Source organism: Salarias fasciatus, chromosome 6 (genome assembly GCF_902148845.1).
Source record: "Salarias fasciatus chromosome 6, fSalaFa1.1, whole genome shotgun sequence".
Classification (NCBI taxonomy): domain Eukaryota; kingdom Metazoa; phylum Chordata; class Actinopteri; order Blenniiformes; family Blenniidae; genus Salarias; species Salarias fasciatus.
The window spans coordinates 25,615,355-25,635,337 of NC_043750.1; the positions used below are offsets into that span (position 1 = coordinate 25,615,355).

General features: G+C 42.5%; 2 protein-coding genes and 2 non-coding genes across 4 annotated transcripts; all 4 read right to left on the bottom strand.

The window, feature by feature from the left end:
- Window positions 1-647: 647 nt before the first annotated feature.
- LOC115390216 (carbohydrate sulfotransferase 12-like) lies at window positions 648-8,814 on the bottom strand. Its single transcript, XM_030093988.1, has 6 exons — window positions 8,749-8,814; window positions 7,236-7,852; window positions 6,837-6,979; window positions 5,119-5,247; window positions 4,825-5,014; window positions 648-1,507 (listed from the first exon to the last, which is right to left on the bottom strand). The coding sequence occupies exons 2-6, from the start codon at window positions 7,752-7,754 to the stop codon at window positions 1,235-1,237; spliced, it is 1,254 nt and encodes a 417-aa protein (XP_029949848.1). The 5' UTR covers window positions 7,755-7,852; window positions 8,749-8,814; the 3' UTR covers window positions 648-1,234.
- A 5,198-nt stretch (window positions 8,815-14,012) lies between these two features.
- Window positions 14,013-19,828, bottom strand: LOC115390561 (eukaryotic translation initiation factor 3 subunit B). The gene is made up of 19 exons (XM_030094467.1): window positions 19,619-19,828; window positions 18,338-18,530; window positions 18,141-18,260; window positions 17,984-18,041; window positions 17,728-17,856; window positions 17,480-17,637; window positions 17,174-17,305; window positions 17,010-17,076; window positions 16,886-16,932; window positions 16,592-16,802; window positions 16,426-16,498; window positions 16,220-16,342; window positions 16,059-16,137; window positions 15,720-15,858; window positions 15,479-15,604; window positions 15,205-15,282; window positions 14,869-14,977; window positions 14,681-14,793; window positions 14,013-14,559 (listed from the first exon to the last, which is right to left on the bottom strand). The coding sequence occupies exons 1-18, from the start codon at window positions 19,716-19,718 to the stop codon at window positions 14,693-14,695; spliced, it is 2,043 nt and encodes a 680-aa protein (XP_029950327.1). The 5' UTR covers window positions 19,719-19,828; the 3' UTR covers window positions 14,013-14,559; window positions 14,681-14,692.
- LOC115391184 (small nucleolar RNA SNORD60) lies at window positions 15,358-15,443 on the bottom strand. The gene has a single exon (XR_003931744.1). It is a non-coding gene; the product is annotated as a small nucleolar RNA SNORD60 (small nucleolar RNA).
- On the bottom strand, window positions 15,936-16,017 carry LOC115391182 (small nucleolar RNA SNORD60). Its single transcript, XR_003931742.1, has one exon. It is a non-coding gene; the product is annotated as a small nucleolar RNA SNORD60 (small nucleolar RNA).
- Window positions 19,829-19,983: the final 155 nt, after the last annotated feature.

Consider the following 19,983-nt stretch of genomic DNA (forward strand, 5'->3'; position numbering starts at 1 on the left):
GCTTTTTGTGCAATAGAAAGTCGTGGAGGCATTGGCTGTTGTTCCACTCTCCACCCACCAGCAGCACGCCATACACTACACGACTTTCACATCCTGTATGAAAGGGATCTGATATTTCATTCCACTTCTCTGTCAGGTAGAGAGGGGGGAACAATAAGGTTTGTTCTCAGTGGGACGTGAAATGTGTCTAAATGCTATAAGTTACTAACTGCATATAAGCCTTGCTAATAAACTTAATGCATAAGGATCATGTTCAGATGTAAAAATCCAATTAACCACAAAAGCAGATTTTCAGACAGTGGGAGTGCCTGGAGGACATCCACACGCACGGAGAGAACATGCAAACTCCACAAAGAAAGGCCCAGCCAGGACTCGAACCCACAGAAAATTTCCTTCTTAACATGAAGTGAGGCGCTCCATCATGCAGCTTCATTCTCTTTCTCCTACAGTCAACTAACAAGATGGGTGAGTATTTTGGTGATTATAATTAAGTGTTCTGAAAATGAGAAAAAAAAGGCAAAGGAAAGAGTGGCAGAGCCTTTGTTTTACGCACAAACATAATTTTAATCAGTCACTCCTGACATAAAAAAAAGGGTATTGTTTGTATGGTTGTCAAAATGTCAGTTCAATTTCTGCTAATATTCCACAATATTCCATATAATTATCATAATACCATCATTATGTTGGCTTTCCACTGATTACCCCTCTTACTTTAGCAGTTAAAATTTAAATAAATAGTGCTTAAATTGATTGGTGGTGACTTATTGAGTTGCTTTCTTTCAACTGCATTATGATTTTGACACATATGGATACATTTAACTGTTTGAATCCTCCTTCACCTTTGTGTGTTCAACCACCCAACATAACAAACTGTTAAATTACAGTTTTCAAACATGAGTTCATTACAGTAATGAAGGCACACTACCTCCACTTGAAACATCAAGAAATAGCTTTTTGAGAAACAAAATATTCACAGAATATTATACAAAGTGCTTTTGCATGAGGAAAACAGACTGAAAACATGTAATTGGCAACCAAGTTTGCGTCATACATACATATAAAATGATGACAGAATTACACTGACAGGCACTTCTGTAGTTTGAGGTTTGCACTAAATAAAAGGTGCAAACAGCAGCATTGACAGGTCTTCAGGAAGATGTGCTGGCTGTGTGCAGGTTGGCGGGACGTGGACTCTACACATGGTGCAGTTCCCAGGTATCCTGCTCGGAGCCGTCTACTCGTCTACGACGCTGTCGGGCTTGGGGTAGCCAAACAGCTTGAAGTCAGGTTCGTACAGCTTGTACAGTTTCCTCCGTGCCTCAAAGGGAATCTGCTCAAACCAGTCTCTTACCCAGCTGACTACAGTCAGGTTTTGGTACGCTGAAGGGAAATGCAGCAGATTGTCCACTTTCATGAGTTTCAGAACTTGCTCTGCGTCTGTGTCGAGGGTCTCCAGTCGCCCGATGAAGTCATACTTCACCTGACAAGGATGGCACAGACGGTAAATCTGAAACACAAAACACACACGGCTGCTCCGTCAAAACTGTATATTCATTCACACGTTGAATCAGTTGAAAACTGTTTGCAAGTTTTATCTTATGTGTATTTTGCTACACAAGTTTATCGCCTGCTACCACAGTCATTCTTATGATCTTAAATTATAGATGTCATATAAGTGCAATGGAGGAAGAACACAAAAAGTCTGAATATAAACAAGAGGAGGAAAAAATGGCAGCAGAGGGTAAAACAAGTAAAATATAAATAACAAGGGTTGGGATTTGTGTGTTGTTGATGGGATGTTATTGAGAGGAGGAATGGAGCAGGGATGAGTTCATTTCAGTCTGTTATAAAACAGAAACCAACCCAAAAACAAAAAAATGTGTTTCACTACATTCTTGGAAAGATAATTTTTATACAGTTGTTACACCATGAAGGCTGTGCAGAAAATGAAGGGAATAATTAGCTGAACCAGTGGCTGTCAAAGTGTTGAGAGGCAGCAGGGAGCTGCAGGTGGGGCAGAGCAGCAGAATCATTCTGGGGTGTCAGCAGCTGCATTTTAACTCACCACGTAATCTTTAAGAAGAAATCACAATTAAAAAAAGGAGTAGGGGGGTGCAATTATTTGGATCCCAACAGCTGCTAACAACAACATCTTTTTGTCGATTGTGGCAAACATCAAGTCCAGCGTTAATAAAATATAAACTTGGTGTGAAACAAACCATGTGTTGGGTGAGAGTCGATGGGCCACAGTGTGGTTCAAGCTTTAACCCTCTGAATCCCAAGCAGTTTCGTTTTTTCTTTTTTTGGTTTGTTACATTTTCACTCACTGTGGTGTCATTTTTCTCCTAAGCTTTTCTATAGATTCTCAACAAGTATCGCCATAGGCTGACATAACATGGAGTGAACCAAAATTTAAAAAGCTACATATCATCTGGTAAAAGAAAAACAAACATTGAATCTTTAAACAAAATTGACAAAAATAATGAAAAATTAATGTATAAAATATTTGTCCAGGTGCCCTCAAGCCTAAAGAACATAGGAAAAGTGGTGGTGATGGCAGTAAATTCAAAGAATCTACAAACTCCAAGATTTGATGTTTGCAGTTCGAGATCTGCACCTCTATGGGTTCAGGATAACTGTGGTTAAAGCCACATGTAACTCAGCAATGTCTCTTGAGGACTATAACTTAATCACAATGCAATAAATCGCTCAATAAAGAATAATACACATGAATAATTTTCTAAGAATTCAGTTTCAGAATAATAAAAACTGTAAATAACTTTGTATTTCAAGGAACAGACAAGTCTTGGGATCAAAGAAAAAAGCAATTAGTGATCTATTTCCAATATTACAACATGGTTAAGGTCATTATTGACAAAAAATGAAATCTCCTCGTAACAAGTTGTCATGGGACTGAAACCAAGTGGAAAGTCATTTGATATCAGTAAGACAATGCCGTGGGAAGCAACATGTAAAAAAAAAAAAAGATTAAACAGTGAATACAGGGTGTATGTGAATCATTAACGGCTTGCTGGAAGCAGCAAGGAGCACAGAATTATTTGGGTTTTTTTTTTTTTACAGAATTTAGCTAAAGCAAACTTTTTTTTTTTTTAATTTTCAAAGAAGACATGAGAATCAAAGCGATGCTGATGAAATCTCCTGAAATCGCCTCGTCCTCCCCGGCCTCTTCAGACATGTTGCTGACATTGCTGACACTGGACAAAGGGTTTGTAAATGCCGGCCATTTAAAAATGAGAGGTATTTTGATCCCGCCAGAGGGATTTGAGTTTGTGGTTGCTTAAAAAAAGCCCCTAGTTGAAGAATTCAAGTGAAATGTTGAAAACTTAAAAATAGATAGCGGGACGTCTCATGGGGTTTTTTGCACTCTCTTTGCTCCAGTGAAAGTAGTACTCGATCTGACGAGGGTTTGCCCAAATCTGATAAGAACATCGTCAGAAGCAGTGTGCACAGAGTTCAAAAATGCAAAAAGGCACAGAACATGGGAAAAACACAGAAGGCAGGATCACAATGGCACAAAGTACGGAGAAAAGGAGAAGCAGACATTACACATGCAACAAAACTAAACAGGAAGGGACAAACAGGTAAGAGACGTAGATTTGACTAAAAGGGACACTGATAATTTTCCTGCAGCATGACTCCTTCACAAATCAAACTTTGTTGCAATTCTTTGAAGAAAACAGTCTGAAAAATCTTCGACTGAGGGTTTGGTCCAATGCTATTGGTTCATCTTACACGCAGATTTCTGATGCAGCAACAAATCTCAAACTGTTTCATCAGGAAATAGCTTTTTTTTTTTCCATCACTCACTGTGTCATACTGAAACCTTTTAGCCCGCTTCAAGGTTTTGTCCTTGTGTCCCCTCATGAGAAGTATTTCAGAGCTGCTTCTCATCCTATGAGATCATTGCCAGACAGTTTTGTTCGGCTAGACGTTGGCTGATTGGGGTCTGGCATCTTAATTTAGCAAATTGTGCACCAGTGGGAAAGTTGCTTTTCTATGTCTAACAAAGCAGAATGTCACATATTGATCTTGTGGTGGTGTGCTCACTTTCCGTGGCTGATCGTGCCGTGGATGCAACAGATCCACTTTCAGCAAATTTGTTTTAGAGTGCCCCGTTTTAAGCCTTCAAGCTAGATATGATTTGATGCAGAGAAAGCTTCAAAAAACAATCTGACATCTGACTCCTTTTCTTGACCTGATGCTATATTTTCCCAATATGAAAGCACAACAGAGAAATTCTTCTTCAGGAAAAACAAGTCAGGGATGACTTACTGAAATATGTCTGTGATAAATATAAAAGAAACCCCCTAAAAGCACCATTAGGAAGCCTCAATTCAAGGATCTGACATTCTGTAAACAGAGATTCCTCTTTACTTCAATGTGTTTGATGGCTGAGAAAAGGTGTATATTTTGACTTTTTTTTCACACAACATGGCATCTTATACTTAGAATTAATTGTAATCCTTAAACTTTCACTCATTTCCCAAACTGTGGAAATATATAAGACTGTCAGCTTCATGCTTTAAACCCCACTGTGCTCAGACAATAAAAACAGCTGTACTGATCTGTTGCATATCAAATGCCAAATATCATCCACCTGCATGATTCATAAGCCATTTATGATACACATGCTTCAACTCATCAGGGAAAGAAAAATTCCATGTCTTTTAACAGGAGACATGCCAAAAGCGAAGAAGAAAAGAAAGTCATGACAATTAAACTACCAATATTTGAAAACCCAATTTACAATAGCAGAGTCAGTGTCTACGTGAGTGTGCGTGTGTGTGTGTGTGAGACGAATACCTGCCGCCAGTGTTCATTGAAGAGCTCTCTTCTCTCGGTCTGGGGATCTAGCAGGTAGGTGATGAACTGCTGAAACGTGGGTTTGAGTCCTGCAGCAAACGCCTCCTTGGCTGTGTCTGGCAAATAAGACACACCGCCGTAACGACGCAGGATCACGGAACCAAACCGCTTGTAGAAGACCTGATTGGGCCTGGCAACACAAGCACATGAGAGAGAGACACACTTCAGTGCTGACTGCTGTTTGATGAGAAGAGAAGCATGTGTGAATGTGAACATGCACAGTCGGATACACACTTTCCAAACTTGTTCCTGAAGGCAGAGATGAGTCTGACAAAGGGGTCTCGCACAAACAGAAATTTGGTGTACTTCTGGAGCTTGACTGCCATCAGGTGGTGGGACAGAGAACCATAAATGCTGGGAAACCTGGTCAGGAAGAACAACAAAGCAACATGAATGCTCCCCTGTAGGAGTTACCGTTCCACCGACAGCACCTCTGTGACTGCTCAAAGTCAGAAGGCAAGTCTGAAAACAAACCCCTTGCAACTCGTGTCTTGTGCGTCCTGATACTGACACAAAAAAACATGAGTTCGGCTCAGAGAATGGCCTGTTTGTGCTGCAGCGCCAAGCCCGTGGTTTCCACTCTCTCCTCCAACTGTCAGCTCAGTAAATAACCAGTTCACTCACACTTTTTTAGTGCAGCTCAGTATCTGAATGTTACGACAGAAACAAAACCTGTCCTGTTCCAAGCAGTGTACACAGGAACATCAAGAATCTATTTGAAAACTGAAGTTCTATCAGTTTTTCAGGAAAGAGAGAAGTACTGCAACGGGCTTAAAATGTAATTTCACAATTTTAGGAAGAGTAGTTTGGATCAAAGCATGAGTAACATGACAGAAGAAGAACGCTCCCTTTCACTTCAAATGTGCAAGTTGGTCTTCAGTTTCTGCCAAATGTTCCTCCTTTCTGCTTTTAGAGCCTGAGGTATGTGTGTTTGTGGTTAGGGACTCCTCCTGTTTACACACAGTTTCAGTCTCTCTATTTGGCTTGCTCAGTTCCATTCAGGCATTTACTGGCTTGTTAGGGGGGGAAGTGCTATTTTTTGTTTGTTTTTGTTTTTTTGCATGTAAGATAATTTAAATGAAAGTGTGTATTTTTGTGCCCATTGTACAGTTCTGCTAACTGCTCAACATTTTTCCTTTGAAGTGAGCTGATGAATAAAAGAGACAGTTTGCCTTTTATGAAGCACAAAGAAAAGTGATGCTGGCCTGGCACTGACCGTACTTTTTATTTGTTATACTGTCATTCTTTTCTTGTAAGAAAAAGCCTTGTGATCTGGGACTGGATCCAGAGCAGAATAAAGTGGTATAAAGGAAGGAAGTACTGAGCCGTTTCAACACCAAATGTTAAAGCTACAAAGTGTTCTCTGTCTGCAGCTCAAAATTTTGTAAAAGTCGGTATCTAAATACAATATCCATTACAATGCACAGTGCACAAAACAATGAAAATCCCACATAAAAAAGATGATAAACACAGATATTTACATGTTTCACTCAAAAACGGCTGTGTGGCAGGAAGTGCTGATTGCGTGTTTCTGCTTCTTTGTGAACCCCTTTAAAATACTGTTGTTGTTTGTTTTGTTTTTTTGTTTTTTTTTCAGACAGAAAGCCCCCACAATTATTAAACTTGCACCGCATTGCAATATTTTAATCTTTTGGTCAAATGTGGAAAAAATGCCTAGGAAGACGCACAGTTAAAAAGTGCAACTGCTCCTTTATTCACGAAACTAAATCATAAAATTCAATCGTGATATTCATGTTCCTGGTGAGCTGCACCTCATTGTACTCATACTTATTTACTGTAAAAGTAAAGCACTGTTTATTGGCTATCATGCCATTTTATAACACTCAAGCACGACTGAGATGAAACTGAACTTTATAGAGCTACTGACATAAAATAAGCACATTTAAAACACACATTTGGGCTCTGGGTGTAAACAGCGTGACGTGTCTTACTTATCAAAAGTGAGGTAGTTAGAGCCGTTGTGTACGATGTTAGTAGGTATTTCTACGGGATCAGTGTAAGGTTTTCCTGAGGAGGGTGAGATCTGAGACTCACTGAGGATCATCATCATCCTCTTCCAGTTGCTGCATGCCACCTAAACAGAGAGACGCCACGGGAGACGTGGGGGGGAAGGGGGGAGAAGAAGACAAAATATTTAGAAATAAAGACAGAGCTATGAATGTGTGTATAAATATCGTGACTTGCCAATAAAGTACTAAAGCCAATAAAGCACTTTTCTTCCAAGCTGTTTGTCTTACACAGTTTTTGACTACTGCAGCACTCCCACACACACACACACACACACACACACACACACACACACCAGACAGAACCACACAATGCGGACGTACCTTGGGAACATAGCAGTAGATGATTTGGTGTTTATCATCGACTATGAAGTGATCCAGCTCCATGTTTGGGATCTGATTAAAACTGCGTTTCATTGCTGGAAACTCCTCGGAGGAGCTCATTTCTGAGCACACGTCCATGATCCTCTGCTTCCTTGCTTTTTGTTCCATATCTTCAGCAGAAACGCCACTGCTCTCTTTCTCATTTCCCTCCAGTGTTTCCTCCTTCCTCCTCTCCTGTTTTACCTCCAGTTCCTCCTCCTCCCAGTGTTGCCCCTCTTCATCTTGCTGAACAGGGATGTGCGTGGTGGTGGGGACAGTGGCCTCAGATCTGCTGGTGTTAACAGGCTGTGAAGGGTCTTTGTTGGTCCTGTTATTCCAGCCAGTGTGAAGTGGTCCATAGAGAATAGGCACCGAACCTGCGTCCAGCCTCAGTATGTTTTCCCAGTACACAATGATGAGCAGGCTCATGAACAGAGACCCCAGTATGAAAGCCAGCCGTATACTGGGCCATGTTCCCATGGCTGGGCCGCATCAAGGTCCGCGAATGGCGAAGAGAAGCTGAAGTGGCTGTCTGGAGCTTTATGGTGGCCTGCTACTGCAGATGATCCCTCCTGCGACTGAAAGAAACAGAAAACAGCACTAAAACCTTGACAGCTTGAATACAAATAGGAAAGACAGAGTGGTTTTATCATATTCTCCTCATGAAATATTAGAATATGCTGTTGGCCGAAACATGAAAAATGAAGCTTTCCTAACCAGCATCATTTTCACCCTCCCATAACAGGTACATCATAGAATAATAAAGATAATGCTGTGCTGTATAGCAGCCTTTATGATGAGGGTTCAGGCCAGTGTGTGTGTGTGTGTGTGTGTGTGTGTGTGTGTGTGTGTGTGGGGGGGGGGGGGGGGGGGGGGGTTGCCCGGGGGTCATGGGAACCACCACCTCCACCCAGGGCACCCAGCTGCCAGGGACATGTGAACAAACTGGCCTGTGGGGGTGGGACACACACTTCAGACACACAAACACACACACACGCAATCTGAGGGTCTCAGCAGGCTCTGAGTGGGATGAGATGAGAGTTTACTGTTACTTTCACTTGAAGAGCCTGTTTGACAAGAACACACCCAGACTCATCCAATTTCTCCTGCAGCTATAAGACAAGTGAAAACAGGTATTATTTAAATTTTTTGGAAAACAAAAAAACGTGCTTATTATGAAGCACAGGGGCTTTTGGGTTATTACAGTCTTGGGAAAGGAGCGCATCCTCCCTGGATGGAAAAAAAAAAAACAGAATTTATCCAGCAAACGGGCAAACAACGTGTCCTTTGAGCGGACACCCTCCACAGAAGACACAAAGAGCGTCTCTCCAGCCCGGTTCCCCCTCGGTGTCATCCGCTCCTCATCCCGGCTCGCTCCCTGCCGAGCCCTTCACACCGGGAGCCTCACGGCCGCTCCGAGCATCACCGAGCCGGAGAAAGCCCACCGGGGCCCGAATGGAATCCGGTTCCTTACCCCCGCAGAGGAGCCGAGGTGCCGCTGCGTCTCCTCCGGTCCGTCCGCCCGGTGATGTGAGCCCGTCTGAGCCGCTCCCTCTCCCCACGCTCCACGGCCCAAATACCGCGAGATCCCGGCTCCCACGCCCTGCACGCCGCTTCTCCCACCGGCCTAGGCGTCCTCCAAATTTAGGCTGGGAAACCGTAAATCCAGCCACACGAGGCGCTGGATCTCCAAAGTATGACAGGATGACTCCCTCACAGTCTGAAGGACTTAAAGCTTTTACTGTTAAACTCCTTTACTGTCCTGTGTAATATAGTGTCATCTGTTCCAGCTTATGTCTTATTCTGTAACCTACCTGCAGCCCTCCCTTAGCTTTTTTTATTTCATAGGTTGTCATAAAAAAGAAAACAAATGAAAGTTATTTAAATGGGATAATATCTGAGACGTTCTTTGATCAGAGAAAGAATTTCATTGTGCAGGGAAACATGTCTTCACTAAATGACAATAAACTTGAACTTTTCTGGAGTTTGCCCATTCTCCGTGTGTGTGTGTGTGTGTGTGTGTGTGTGTGTGTGTGTGTGTGTGTGTGTGTGTGTGTGTGTGTGTGTGTGTGTGTGTGTGTGTGTGTTGGTTTCCTCCCACAGTCCAAGAACATGCACAACAGGTGACCCCAAATTGCCCCTAGGCATGGTGGTGAGTGTGTGCAGTTGTCTGTCTCTGTGATGGACTGGTGACCTGTCCAGGTAGATCCTGCCGTGACCGCAGTAAACTGGAATTGGCTGCAGCAGCCCATGACCCTGATGGATGGATGGATGGATGAATGGATGGATGGATGGATGGACGATATGTTATAAAGAGTAAAACTGATCAAAATGTCAGTGTGTTTTAGGATTTTGATTTATTTAAGTAGTAGGGATAGTGTACACTGTACAGGAAGCTGTAGCGGAGCCAGAGTGGGGGCAAGGGGGCGGTCGCCCCAGGGCCCACAAGGTCATAGGGCCCCGTTTCATGTGATGTGTTCACAGTTAATCGTAAATAAATTATTATAATGTAATGTGCAGTGAGTGCTAGAAGGTATATGCATATGAGTGTGGGCTCCAATTTGCCAATTCTTACATTACGACTGTCCATGAATGCATCAGAGCTGTAAGCCAGCGCTGATTGGCTGTGCGGCATGAACGAGTTTTTTCTTTTGCACTTGATCTGAACTCTTTGGAGGGAAGTTAAACAGTATGCTAAACACTATGCTAGCCGCTAGCGGTACTACCCAAAACCTAACATCGGAGCCATTGGTGAGTCAGTCAAATCTTAAAAAATATTATCTTTATCAGAATGCTGTGGTCTTAAACACCTGCCTATTTGAATGTGCCTTGTGTTGCTTTCAACTACAAGAGACCGCCGAGTCTATTTTTTTCTAATATACGTGAATTCCAAAAGATATAGATAGCGGTGTCTATATCTATCTGAATAGATTGTGTAATTTTAGACCAGCTGTGTTCATTTTATATTTAAGCTGTATCAAAGATGGTACAGATTTAGCCCGTGACTTTTTATCTGAGATTTCAGCACCATGGACAGCGGACGCTCTGAGATTGACAGCTGTTTGGCTGCATTTGTATGTGCGTGTGTGCGTGCGTGTGTGTATTTGTTCTTCAAAACAAGTTTGTGAACTGGTTTGTGACTTTATTCTGCTTTCTGAAGCATATGGGTTTGCTTGGCTCAATAAAAGTGAGCATTAGTGTGTTGTTTGATGGTAGGATGAGGGATTTTTTGAATGGTAAAACTACCATCGTAAGGGCCCGTCGAGAATGCTCCACCCCCTCTGTACTACGCCTCTGACAGGAACGTATATGTGCAGAAAATTAATGGGACAAATGGTTTATTTGTCCCTTGGAGGAGAAAAAGGAAAGCAAAACATGTCAGAACTTAGCTATTAAACCACAGCTTATGATGAAGCCGTGAACCAGAGTCCAGGTCCATCATGTTAGATCACTGTCCAAAGGGTTAATCCCTGAAATAACGCATTCTGATTCACCAGGCTGCTGGTTCATGCTGAATGTGAAAAAATAAAATGTTTTTCTCATTCTTCTTTCTTCAAAGAAGCACCTTCTGGGAATGAATGAATGAATGAATGAATAAATAAATAAATAAATAAATAAATAAATAAATAAACAGTTAAAACAAAACATCTGAAAGGCATGTACCCAAGACCAAGAAAATCTTGACAGAAAATTAACGTTCAAAATGTTTACTGTCAGGTTTATATCCTTTAAATGTCTGGGGTTGTTGTTGCATTATATCACAGTACAATTAAGTCCAACATTAAAACACTGTAATTTATCCTCTAAGAAGAAACGTCAAAACTACAAAACTGAATCTTTACTGTAATGATCTTGAGTGACTTGATATTTATCATCAGAGTCCCTTCCACCGTCCTCTGGGGATAAGAGGCATTAGCTAATGGATGGATATTTACTTCTGGGTCACGGCTCCAGATTGCAACACACAGTACATTTTCTGGACACTGGCGGATGTTTGAATGAAGCCTCAGCAGCTGTCTCCTGCAGAGTATTTATAAGATCCGTGACAGATGGGAAAATGATCGGGTGGCAGCTGTCTCCACATCAAAAGCACCAGCCAGCTCTCTGGCAGCCAGCCTGCTGAAACCTAACGTCACAGCAGGAATTTAACTGAAGCAAGCAGCAGAATTCTCAATAAAAAGCCTTTTAATTTATGAAGTGTAGGACAGCACAACAGCATCAGTCCATCAGAGGACCAGATGGGTTCATTTTTCCCAGAATGTGTTTGATCGTATGGTCTGATGATGCTTTACTTGATATAAACAAATGAGGGTCCATTGGGGGACATACCTGTTCGATTAGATCTTTACTTGGTTTATAAATCATTGAGGGTTTAATTTGCTGTGTAATACTTCACAGTTGAAAATCTGTCCTGGCGTGTGAAACAAATGAGGTGGACTCAGGTCAGTGACCTAAAAGATCTCTGCAGCGTCCGCAGTCGATGTGGCTGATGAACAGTGGCGGCCGCTTTCATCAGGGATTAATTATGTGGACTAATGAGCATAAATAACACGGACACATCGCCTCCTAATTCCTCCCCATGCTGCATGTCCACACAGCTGATGACACAGACTCGATTGTTAACATACATACAAATTTCACTGTTATTGCTGAGTGAGCCGGTCTGACTGGGGGTTTAGTTTTGTATCAGCACATCAGATATATCTGCAGTCAACAAATAACCTCTTCTCAAATCTGTGAAAAATGATCCCCAACATATAGATTCAGATTGATGACAGAGCAGCTGCTGACTCGATAATAGAACAGAGAGAAAACGCAGCCTTGCATATCTGGCTCCTGAAAAACACAATCATGTTTACCAAAAAGGTTTTGTTTCAATTCATATTCGGAAATGCAAAAACAAGGACAGAACAAAATCATGTACTCCGATGGCTGTATGTCTGTACTTCTTCTTTTCAGGGCTGTTAATGTGCTAAGTTGTGATCATGTGGGATGAAAGTGAAGCAACAATAAAGCAACAGTGACTGTGTTGAGTTTTCTGGTTTGGGTAAAAGAGTACAGACAGGTTGTAGACTGTATTTTCCGGTTTATTCTAACATTGATCATATTTGTGATTCATTGTGAAAAACTGTGGTACCTCTGATCATCTTGCCGATGTCAGTAAATGCAAGTCAAAACTTCTGTGCAAATACCGGATTATTTTTTTCAAGCAATTTCCTGGCAGCTTGCCAGATTTGAGTGCCTTCTTGCAGGAGCTCAAGAATCAAACTGAGTTCTCTTCATTCATTGTTCAGAATTGCCCCAATATGCATCCATACAGGTGTTGGACAAATATGAGTGTTGAATCTTTCAAAATGCAGAAAAAAAGGCTTGTTCTTGCTCTCAGACTTAAAAAAAAAAAAAAAAAAAAAAAAAAACTCTAGCTCTTATGAAGAGAAAACAAGTTCATTCAAAATGAATGGCTCACCATTCATCACCACTTCAGTCAAAGTTGAAGACAGAAAGGTTATAAAATACAGAACTAATATTTCATTTTCATCAGTAAGTCACCCACAGTGGGATTGAAGCACAGTCAGAGTATCTGATATTTAAAACATCCTTGTGACATTTCAAAAGTTTTAATTATACCACGGAAATCAGGGAGATTATTTTTTGTGGCTGCCACCTGAAATGGGAAACATTTCAAAATCACATTTGTTCCTTCTTGGTTCCCAGTGTTTGAATCAGAATTATAAATAACTTAATCCCTCAGGGAAATTCTTGCAACATAGCTTCACACAGGAAGAACACAGAATGAATACCAGCGAAGTTAAAATATCAACACAACAGAGTAAAGTTAAATTAACATCATCCAACCACTTTACCAACACCCTTCATTTTGTGGGGGGGTAGAAGACCCAGGATTAAGTTCAGTACAGATTCCCAAAGACAAAGGGGGGCTAGCCTTAGAATATTACTACACTGCACAGATTAGACCTTTGGTGCACTGGTGTGATTCTGAATACACTGCTAAGTGGAAAGAGATGGAATCAAATATCGAGGGATATCCATAGAGTATAACAACAAACCAGGAAATGTTTAAGAAATTTGAGAATAAGCTCGATTCAATTACCAGAGTCACTCTGGAAACATGGTTCAAAATTATAGGGAAATACAAATTGGAGAGGGAAATCCAAAAATTCTGAACACTGGATAAACAGGGGTATAACAGCATTATGTACAATTATCAACAACGGTAAAATTAAAGGTTTTCAAAACTCGAAAAAAGAATTTGGACTCAAGGACTCAGAACAATTTAGGTATTTCCAAGTTGGAGACTACTTTGTAAAAGAAATTAAATCAAATCTCCCCCAGGAATTGAATGAAGTGACCACAACATTCTGTAACACATATTAAAATAATAGAGTGGTTTCGATAAGAGACAGATGGGTGAACGAGAGTAAGCTTAAACTAAGAGATGAGGACTGGATGAATATGCAATGTTTAGCGAACCACCAACAGCTCCAGGGAATTTTGCTGGAAAAATATGATTAGGTTTTTTATGACTACTGAAAACAAAAAAAAAATAAAGCTTTGTACCTCACCGACAGTTTTTTTTTTTGTAAAAATAATTTAAAAAAAATGTGTAAAAACATCCTACATGTAAATTCAGATGAAGCATAGATTAAAGATTAGTCATCAGCTTTCTAAAAAAGAAAAAAGAGTCTCGTCTGTAAATGACACACTGGGACAAAGGCAGACGGTGGTATGTTTGAATGTTTATTTAAAGTTATTCCCGCTGCGCACCCCCTCCCTGTGTGAAAGCCGAGTCTGAACGGAGGAGGATACAGGCCACTATAGCGCCACATCAGCACATTTATTAACAAGGCTACTTGTTTAGTCACAACACGCCCACCCCCCACTGGAATGGCACCCTGTGCTGCCCCGCAGTCAGACACTAGCATGATGAGGCTGGCTCACAAAAGACCCCGAGATGAAGAAGTCCAATCAGTGATGGGGTTCTGATTCAAGAGTGAGTGACTCTTAATTTATAAAAAAAAACAAAAAAGAGGCAGCTTTGCTAAATTTGAAGTTCCACAGAGGACTAAAATCAATGGGCCCGGTGACGGCAAGAGACTCTGGTCTCCTGGTGTGGCTGTTGATCTGCTCGGCGTGCTTTGATGAAGTCACTAAATCTGAATGTTGAGGCTCGATGTGAAGCCCCAAGATTCACAGCGTGGTCTTCGTCCTTCTCCGATCAATGACGCAGTTTCTGTCTTTCTTCTTCCACACAAAAACAGATGGACTGAAAGAAGCAGAGAGAACCGGCGAGTTACAAGACTGGATCATGTTGACGAAACACAAACTAATGGAAGACGGTGCTTTAGAGCTGTAAATTTACATCCATGAAGCGTTTGAGGCGTTACCTGCGTAGGGGACTACAGATCGCCAAGAGGAATGATTTCTTCGTTGATAAAAAACTCAATGGTCTCCTCCTCCCAGTCATCAACATTGCTGTCCAGCTCATCAGTGTCCACTCCTGCAAGGCATGGGGGTCAGAGGTCAGTTCATCTGAACAGAGGTGTCTGAGTGGTGAAGGAGTGAGGAGTCCCACCTCCTCTGAGCTCCAGGCGGAGGCTCTTCTGCTCCTGGTAGATCTGCTGAGCGGTCTCTCGGTAGCGACGGTACTCCTCCATCATTGCTCGGCGCTTGTCCACCAGCTCCTACTCACACACAGACGCAACGAGCTCAACTCTCTGTACTGCTGCACAACTTTGCATATTAAATATTCTCATTACATTCATGAGAGATACAAAGGTGACGAAATTAAAAAATAAACAAAAAAACAAATCACGGTTTCAAAAATTACTCCTATTTAGGCTACAGTTACAATTACATTCACTTCATAAACTGGTAACACTGCAAACGTAAAGAATGAAGCAGAGCAAACCTTGGAAGCCTTGGATTGGCTCAGACGATCCTTCTGCTCAAAGATCTTGGAGTATTTCTTCAGATCCTTCTTGATATTCTGCAAAAGAAAGTTCACTATGAAAGAAGGATCCATGAACCAAAACCACCGCCGCTCGCAGCGCGTTCTAACTGTGGGCCTCAGATCAGCAGTAGAATCAAGGAGCCACGGCGTGGCTCTCATAAGAGGTGTCAGAAAAGTTGGGTTTGTCATCACTGGCTCCACATGTGTCTATAACATCTGGATAGGAACGTACCTTGATCTGGTCGGCACTGAGCAGGGTGGGGGGCCTGGGCCTCCACAGCAGCTGGCAGAAGCGGTCTTTGTTGTTTTTTTGGAGGAGACGACCCTGGAAGGTCCACAGCCAGTATGCATTGTCCACCTGAAACACAAACACAAAACAAAGCAGAGGTCAACGGAGGACCATCTTACTGCAGATATCTTGCAATTATGAACCGGTGTGTCGGTGAAGTGCAGACTGAGAAGCTGGTTCGGACCTTGTGGCTCCACCAGGACACTGAGGTGACGACGTAGCGACCGGTTGGGTCCCACTCAACATCAGAAGCCATGTAGTGCTCGGCGATGTTCATCATGGTGCAGTCCGACGTGTCCACAAAGGCAAGAGCTCCGTTCATACTGCACAGGGACAGAAAAACAGAGGAAAGCTAAGAACACACGGAGAGCATTTCACAAGTGTAGTCATCGAATACGACGAGCCTCAGATTAACATTAGAATCAGGAGCTTAGCTCTCATATGAGGTGTCAGAAAATGTATTTAGTTCATCATCAGTGGCTTCTTATACCATCATTTCTCTACAACTCTCAATGACACTGACCTTCTGAGTCCGGCAAGCACCATGAACTGTCCCTGTGGGCTCCAGAAGATGCTGTTGGCCTGCTGCTTGTCAAACATCTCTGAAAAACACAAAGTTCGGCGTGTCAAACCACACACAGCAACATTCAGCCACACGTTTGCATGCGTGTCTGATCTACTCACTTATCAGCTCAATCTTCCCGTTGTTTTTGACATGATAGAAGGAGGCGTTGATTCTCGGGGACTCTCCGTGGAGAACGGCAAACTTGCTGCCGTTGGGCTCCCACGCAAACGCAATGATGCTTTCTGAAAGTAAAAACAAGTGGAAACATAAATGAATTTTTCTACTCTTGCAGTGAATTACTGACAAGGTGCGTGAATGTTCTTACCCTTCATCTCCACCACATCAACAGGAACCTGCTTCTCTCTCATGCGGAAGATTTCAAAGTTGGTAACGACACCCTAAGAAAGACCAAAAAAGTGTTTTTAGAATCTGATATTTCTCTTTTGTCCTGTGATGTGTCTGTCCTATGTACCCCACCATCCTGTGCTTACCTGTGTTCCTTTGGGAGTCCTGTCGACTTTCACACACAGATAATCTCCATTTCTCTGCCAGTGCAGCTTGCAGTCCACCACGTTGAAGAGATTGCGCACACGGATCTCCTGGCGGGAAGGCATCTGCATCAGAGTTACTCTTGCTGGGATGTCTTTGTCCTCGGGGACCCAGAACGCTAGAATGTTGTCACCAGGAGACCAGGAGAAGTCCCTGCAGACAAGAAATATCATCAGCATCTCTGTGCACAACAAGCAATTTTGAAATGTTTAAATAAAACGGTTAGCAGCTCTTACTTGATTCCAGTAATTTTAAGACTCTTCTTGTCCAGCAAACCCATCGACTGAAACAAAACAAACATGGCTTCAAAATCAGGCACTTTTCACAAAAGTAATTATATAGTTTCACCAGTTTACTCACAGGAGTTTCATAGATGCTCAGCGTGTCCGGAGTCATCCTGGCGAAGAACTTTCCATCGTGGCTCCATCTGAAACCAAACACGATGTTATAACACACATCAACACCCTGACAGAGTTACGGCGACGACATGGTAACACGAACACACATAAAATGAGTGTACTGACTTGAAAATGGGCCAGTGCGCCGAACTTTCGCAGTGGAAGCCTCTCTTCTTCTGTCCGGTCAAGATGTCCCAGATGATGATGGCCTGGGGGTCTTCCTTGGTGTCCATCAGGGGACTGAAAGTCACGACGTACCTGGAAGATATTGCAAATACACATGAAGCTCACACAAGGAATGCTTTGGAAGCAGACAATGATCATCTTTAAATACAGATTCGAATCATTACTGGGCAAATATTTAAAGAGTCTAGCTCTGTCGGATTAAATGATTAAATCAGATAAATGTTAACCAACAGAGAAGCAAATTACCTTTCACATGGTGAGAAGTCAATGAGGGACACGCCCTGGTGGCTAAACCTCTGAATCTGTTTGAACTTCTCTCCACCCCACAGAGCGATGCCCCGCTGGTGGAAGGTGGCCAGGTAAGTGCCTTTTGGAGACCAACGAACGTACGTCTCCGTCCAGCGCTGAATCACAAAACAAAGCCATCATGAGTCCAGAAACCAATGAGTGGAGCCAAATTATGTTTCACAGTTACAATGCAGTGAACAACTTACCGCTCTTTCTTCAGCTACGATTGGCTCTTTGGCATCATTGGAAAAAATAGCCGTCCTCTCTCCAGCCTCGTAGATCACACTGTACTGGTCACGACAATCTTGGTCCTCAATCCAATGACGCATGTTACCCTGAAGTCAGAAAAAGAGCGTTAATAAAAAGCGTATAACTTTTTGGCAAGTCAAATATTCTGATGATTAAAACCTTCAATGTGACTGGAAGCAAAGACCACTGTGAAAGGAAAAAAAAAATACTCACAAAGTCTTTGAAAGGCTGTTTTTCTGGTGTTTCCCACTCATCACTGATGTTCATGTATCTATTATTGAAAAAAAAAAAAAAAAGATTTTTTTTATGGAAAGAGGTTACATTTATTTGTCTAACTTCACTGATATTATGGTTGACACTACAAACATACTTGTCAAAGTCCGTGAAGAGATTAACCCTGAACGTATGCTGTTTGTCAAGCTTGTATCCATCTGCATTCTTCACAGCCTCAAGAGCTTGAGTTGGAGCGGCATACTCCAGGAAGATGTATCTGTAAGAGGAAAAGACTTACTTTCAATTACAATGCACTAAAAGCTATGGCATCTCAGATATCTAACGGGGTCCTACCCTTTAGTTGTGCCTTCAACTTCTGGATAGAACTCGGTTGTGATCTTGCCGAACTTGGAGAAGATTTTGTGGATGACGTTCTTGAGCTTTTCCAAACGCTCTGGGCCAACCTGAGGAACATTGTCCACTACCACCACTGAGTCAATACCATCCGCCTCCTGGGGTTTCTCTCGCAAGATGTCATCAAGAAGCTCTGAAGAGGGAAGATAAATGGGCGGGAGGATGAGAGAAGGAAGGTCTAATGGCTGGAGTCTTATCAAATTTATCTGTAACTTACATATGGTTACCAGCTTTATCATTGCAGAAGAAAACGCCACATGATCCTTTGTGAAAGATTAATAACATGTGCAGACTACATTTACCATTAAAATTAAATTAACCTTTACCACAGTTTGGGAGGAAAACACAACAGTGCTGATATATGTCAATATGTATTCTAAATTTGTTCAAATACAATCAGGTTAACTACAATTTGTTATATGTCTTCAGATGCCCACTGGATCATGATGTTCCTACGACTAGCCTGGCTAGACAGCAGTGTTGAATCACGTTGTCAGAAGGGAATCGGTGCTGCTAAAATGAACCGCAAAGGACTGATACAAACCTACAACCTACAAAGATATTTGTAACTGTGCAATAACACATACGACACGATTAACTTCAGGAAATCCAGACAACGAGAATCCATCCAAAGGAGGAAATGTGTTGCTTAACTTCTGCATTTTCCTGTAGTAATTCAAACCGGTGTAATGAAATTTATGCCAATTTACAGAAAATGTCAGTGGAGGCTGTGGATGACAGAAAATCGCTGCTATAAATCGTGGCGATCATGCGCCTCTAGATCTTTGGGTGAGCGATCCACCACTTCCCATATGGGGTGGGATCTACGTTACCCTGACCTGTGTCTTTCTCACATTACAGCGACTATTTAAGCATATAGACGAAGGTTCAGTGACCGTGGCCTGTGTGTCCGATTGAAACAGCACTAAAACAATAGATACTGTTGTAACGTGATGTTTAAGCGCCACGGAGGCAAGGCCACAGTGAGTGGCTCTCTGGGGTCGGGGTGAGGCTTCAATGTCCGTATCGAAAACTGTGAAACTACTACATTAAATGTGTCCCTGTAAATACATAACAACAGCCATTGTGGTTTGGAGTCCATATAAAGTAACAGGACCGGGTGCTACAAACTAAGTGGTTTTATAAACCCACTCCGCCGCAGGAATTAGCATCTATTAGCTACAAGGCCTAGAAGCCGGGGCTTTTCCTGCAGCCGCTCACCGTCATCCTCGATGTCGTCTTCGTAGTCCTCCGGATCGCTGAAGGAGGGTTCCTCCTCTTCATACTCGGGGTCGTCCACCATATCCACCGTATCTTGCATTTAACGCGGCTGCAGACGGGGTTTTAGTCGGCAGCGGAGAGGAGTCGCGGGAGGGAGACTGGTGACGGTGCTCGACCGGTGCGGACACCATGTGCGACTCCGGGAAAATGGACGACGTAGCGGAAACAGAAAGCCGGCGCCTGCACACCACCAGAGGCTCTGATTGGCTGTGCGAAGACAGTAGAGCTATAGAAAATCTGGAGTGATTAAAGCGGGATGTCCGCACAAAGTTTATCTGTATAGAGAGCTGCGAAATAAGCGCAGC

Coding starts and splice junctions, on each gene's coding strand:
- LOC115390561 (XM_030094467.1), bottom strand. CDS start 19,718: ATGCAAGATACGGTGGATATGGTGGACGACCCCGAGTATGAAGAGGAG. Junction 18,042..18,140: donor CTCTTCACGGACTTTGACAA/GTATGTTTGTAG, acceptor TTTCAATAATAG/ATACATGAACATCAGTGATG. Junction 17,638..17,727: donor TCGTAGCTGAAGAAAGAGCG/GTAAGTTGTTCA, acceptor TTTGTGATTCAG/CGCTGGACGGAGACGTACGT.
- LOC115390216 (XM_030093988.1), bottom strand. CDS start 7,754: ATGGGAACATGGCCCAGTATACGGCTGGCTTTCATACTGGGGTCTCTG. Junction 5,248..6,836: donor AACTACCTCACTTTTGATAA/GTAAGACACGTC, acceptor CTTCCTGACCAG/GTTTCCCAGCATTTATGGTT. Junction 5,015..5,118: donor TTCAGGAACAAGTTTGGAAA/GTGTGTATCCGA, acceptor TTGTGTTGCCAG/GCCCAATCAGGTCTTCTACA.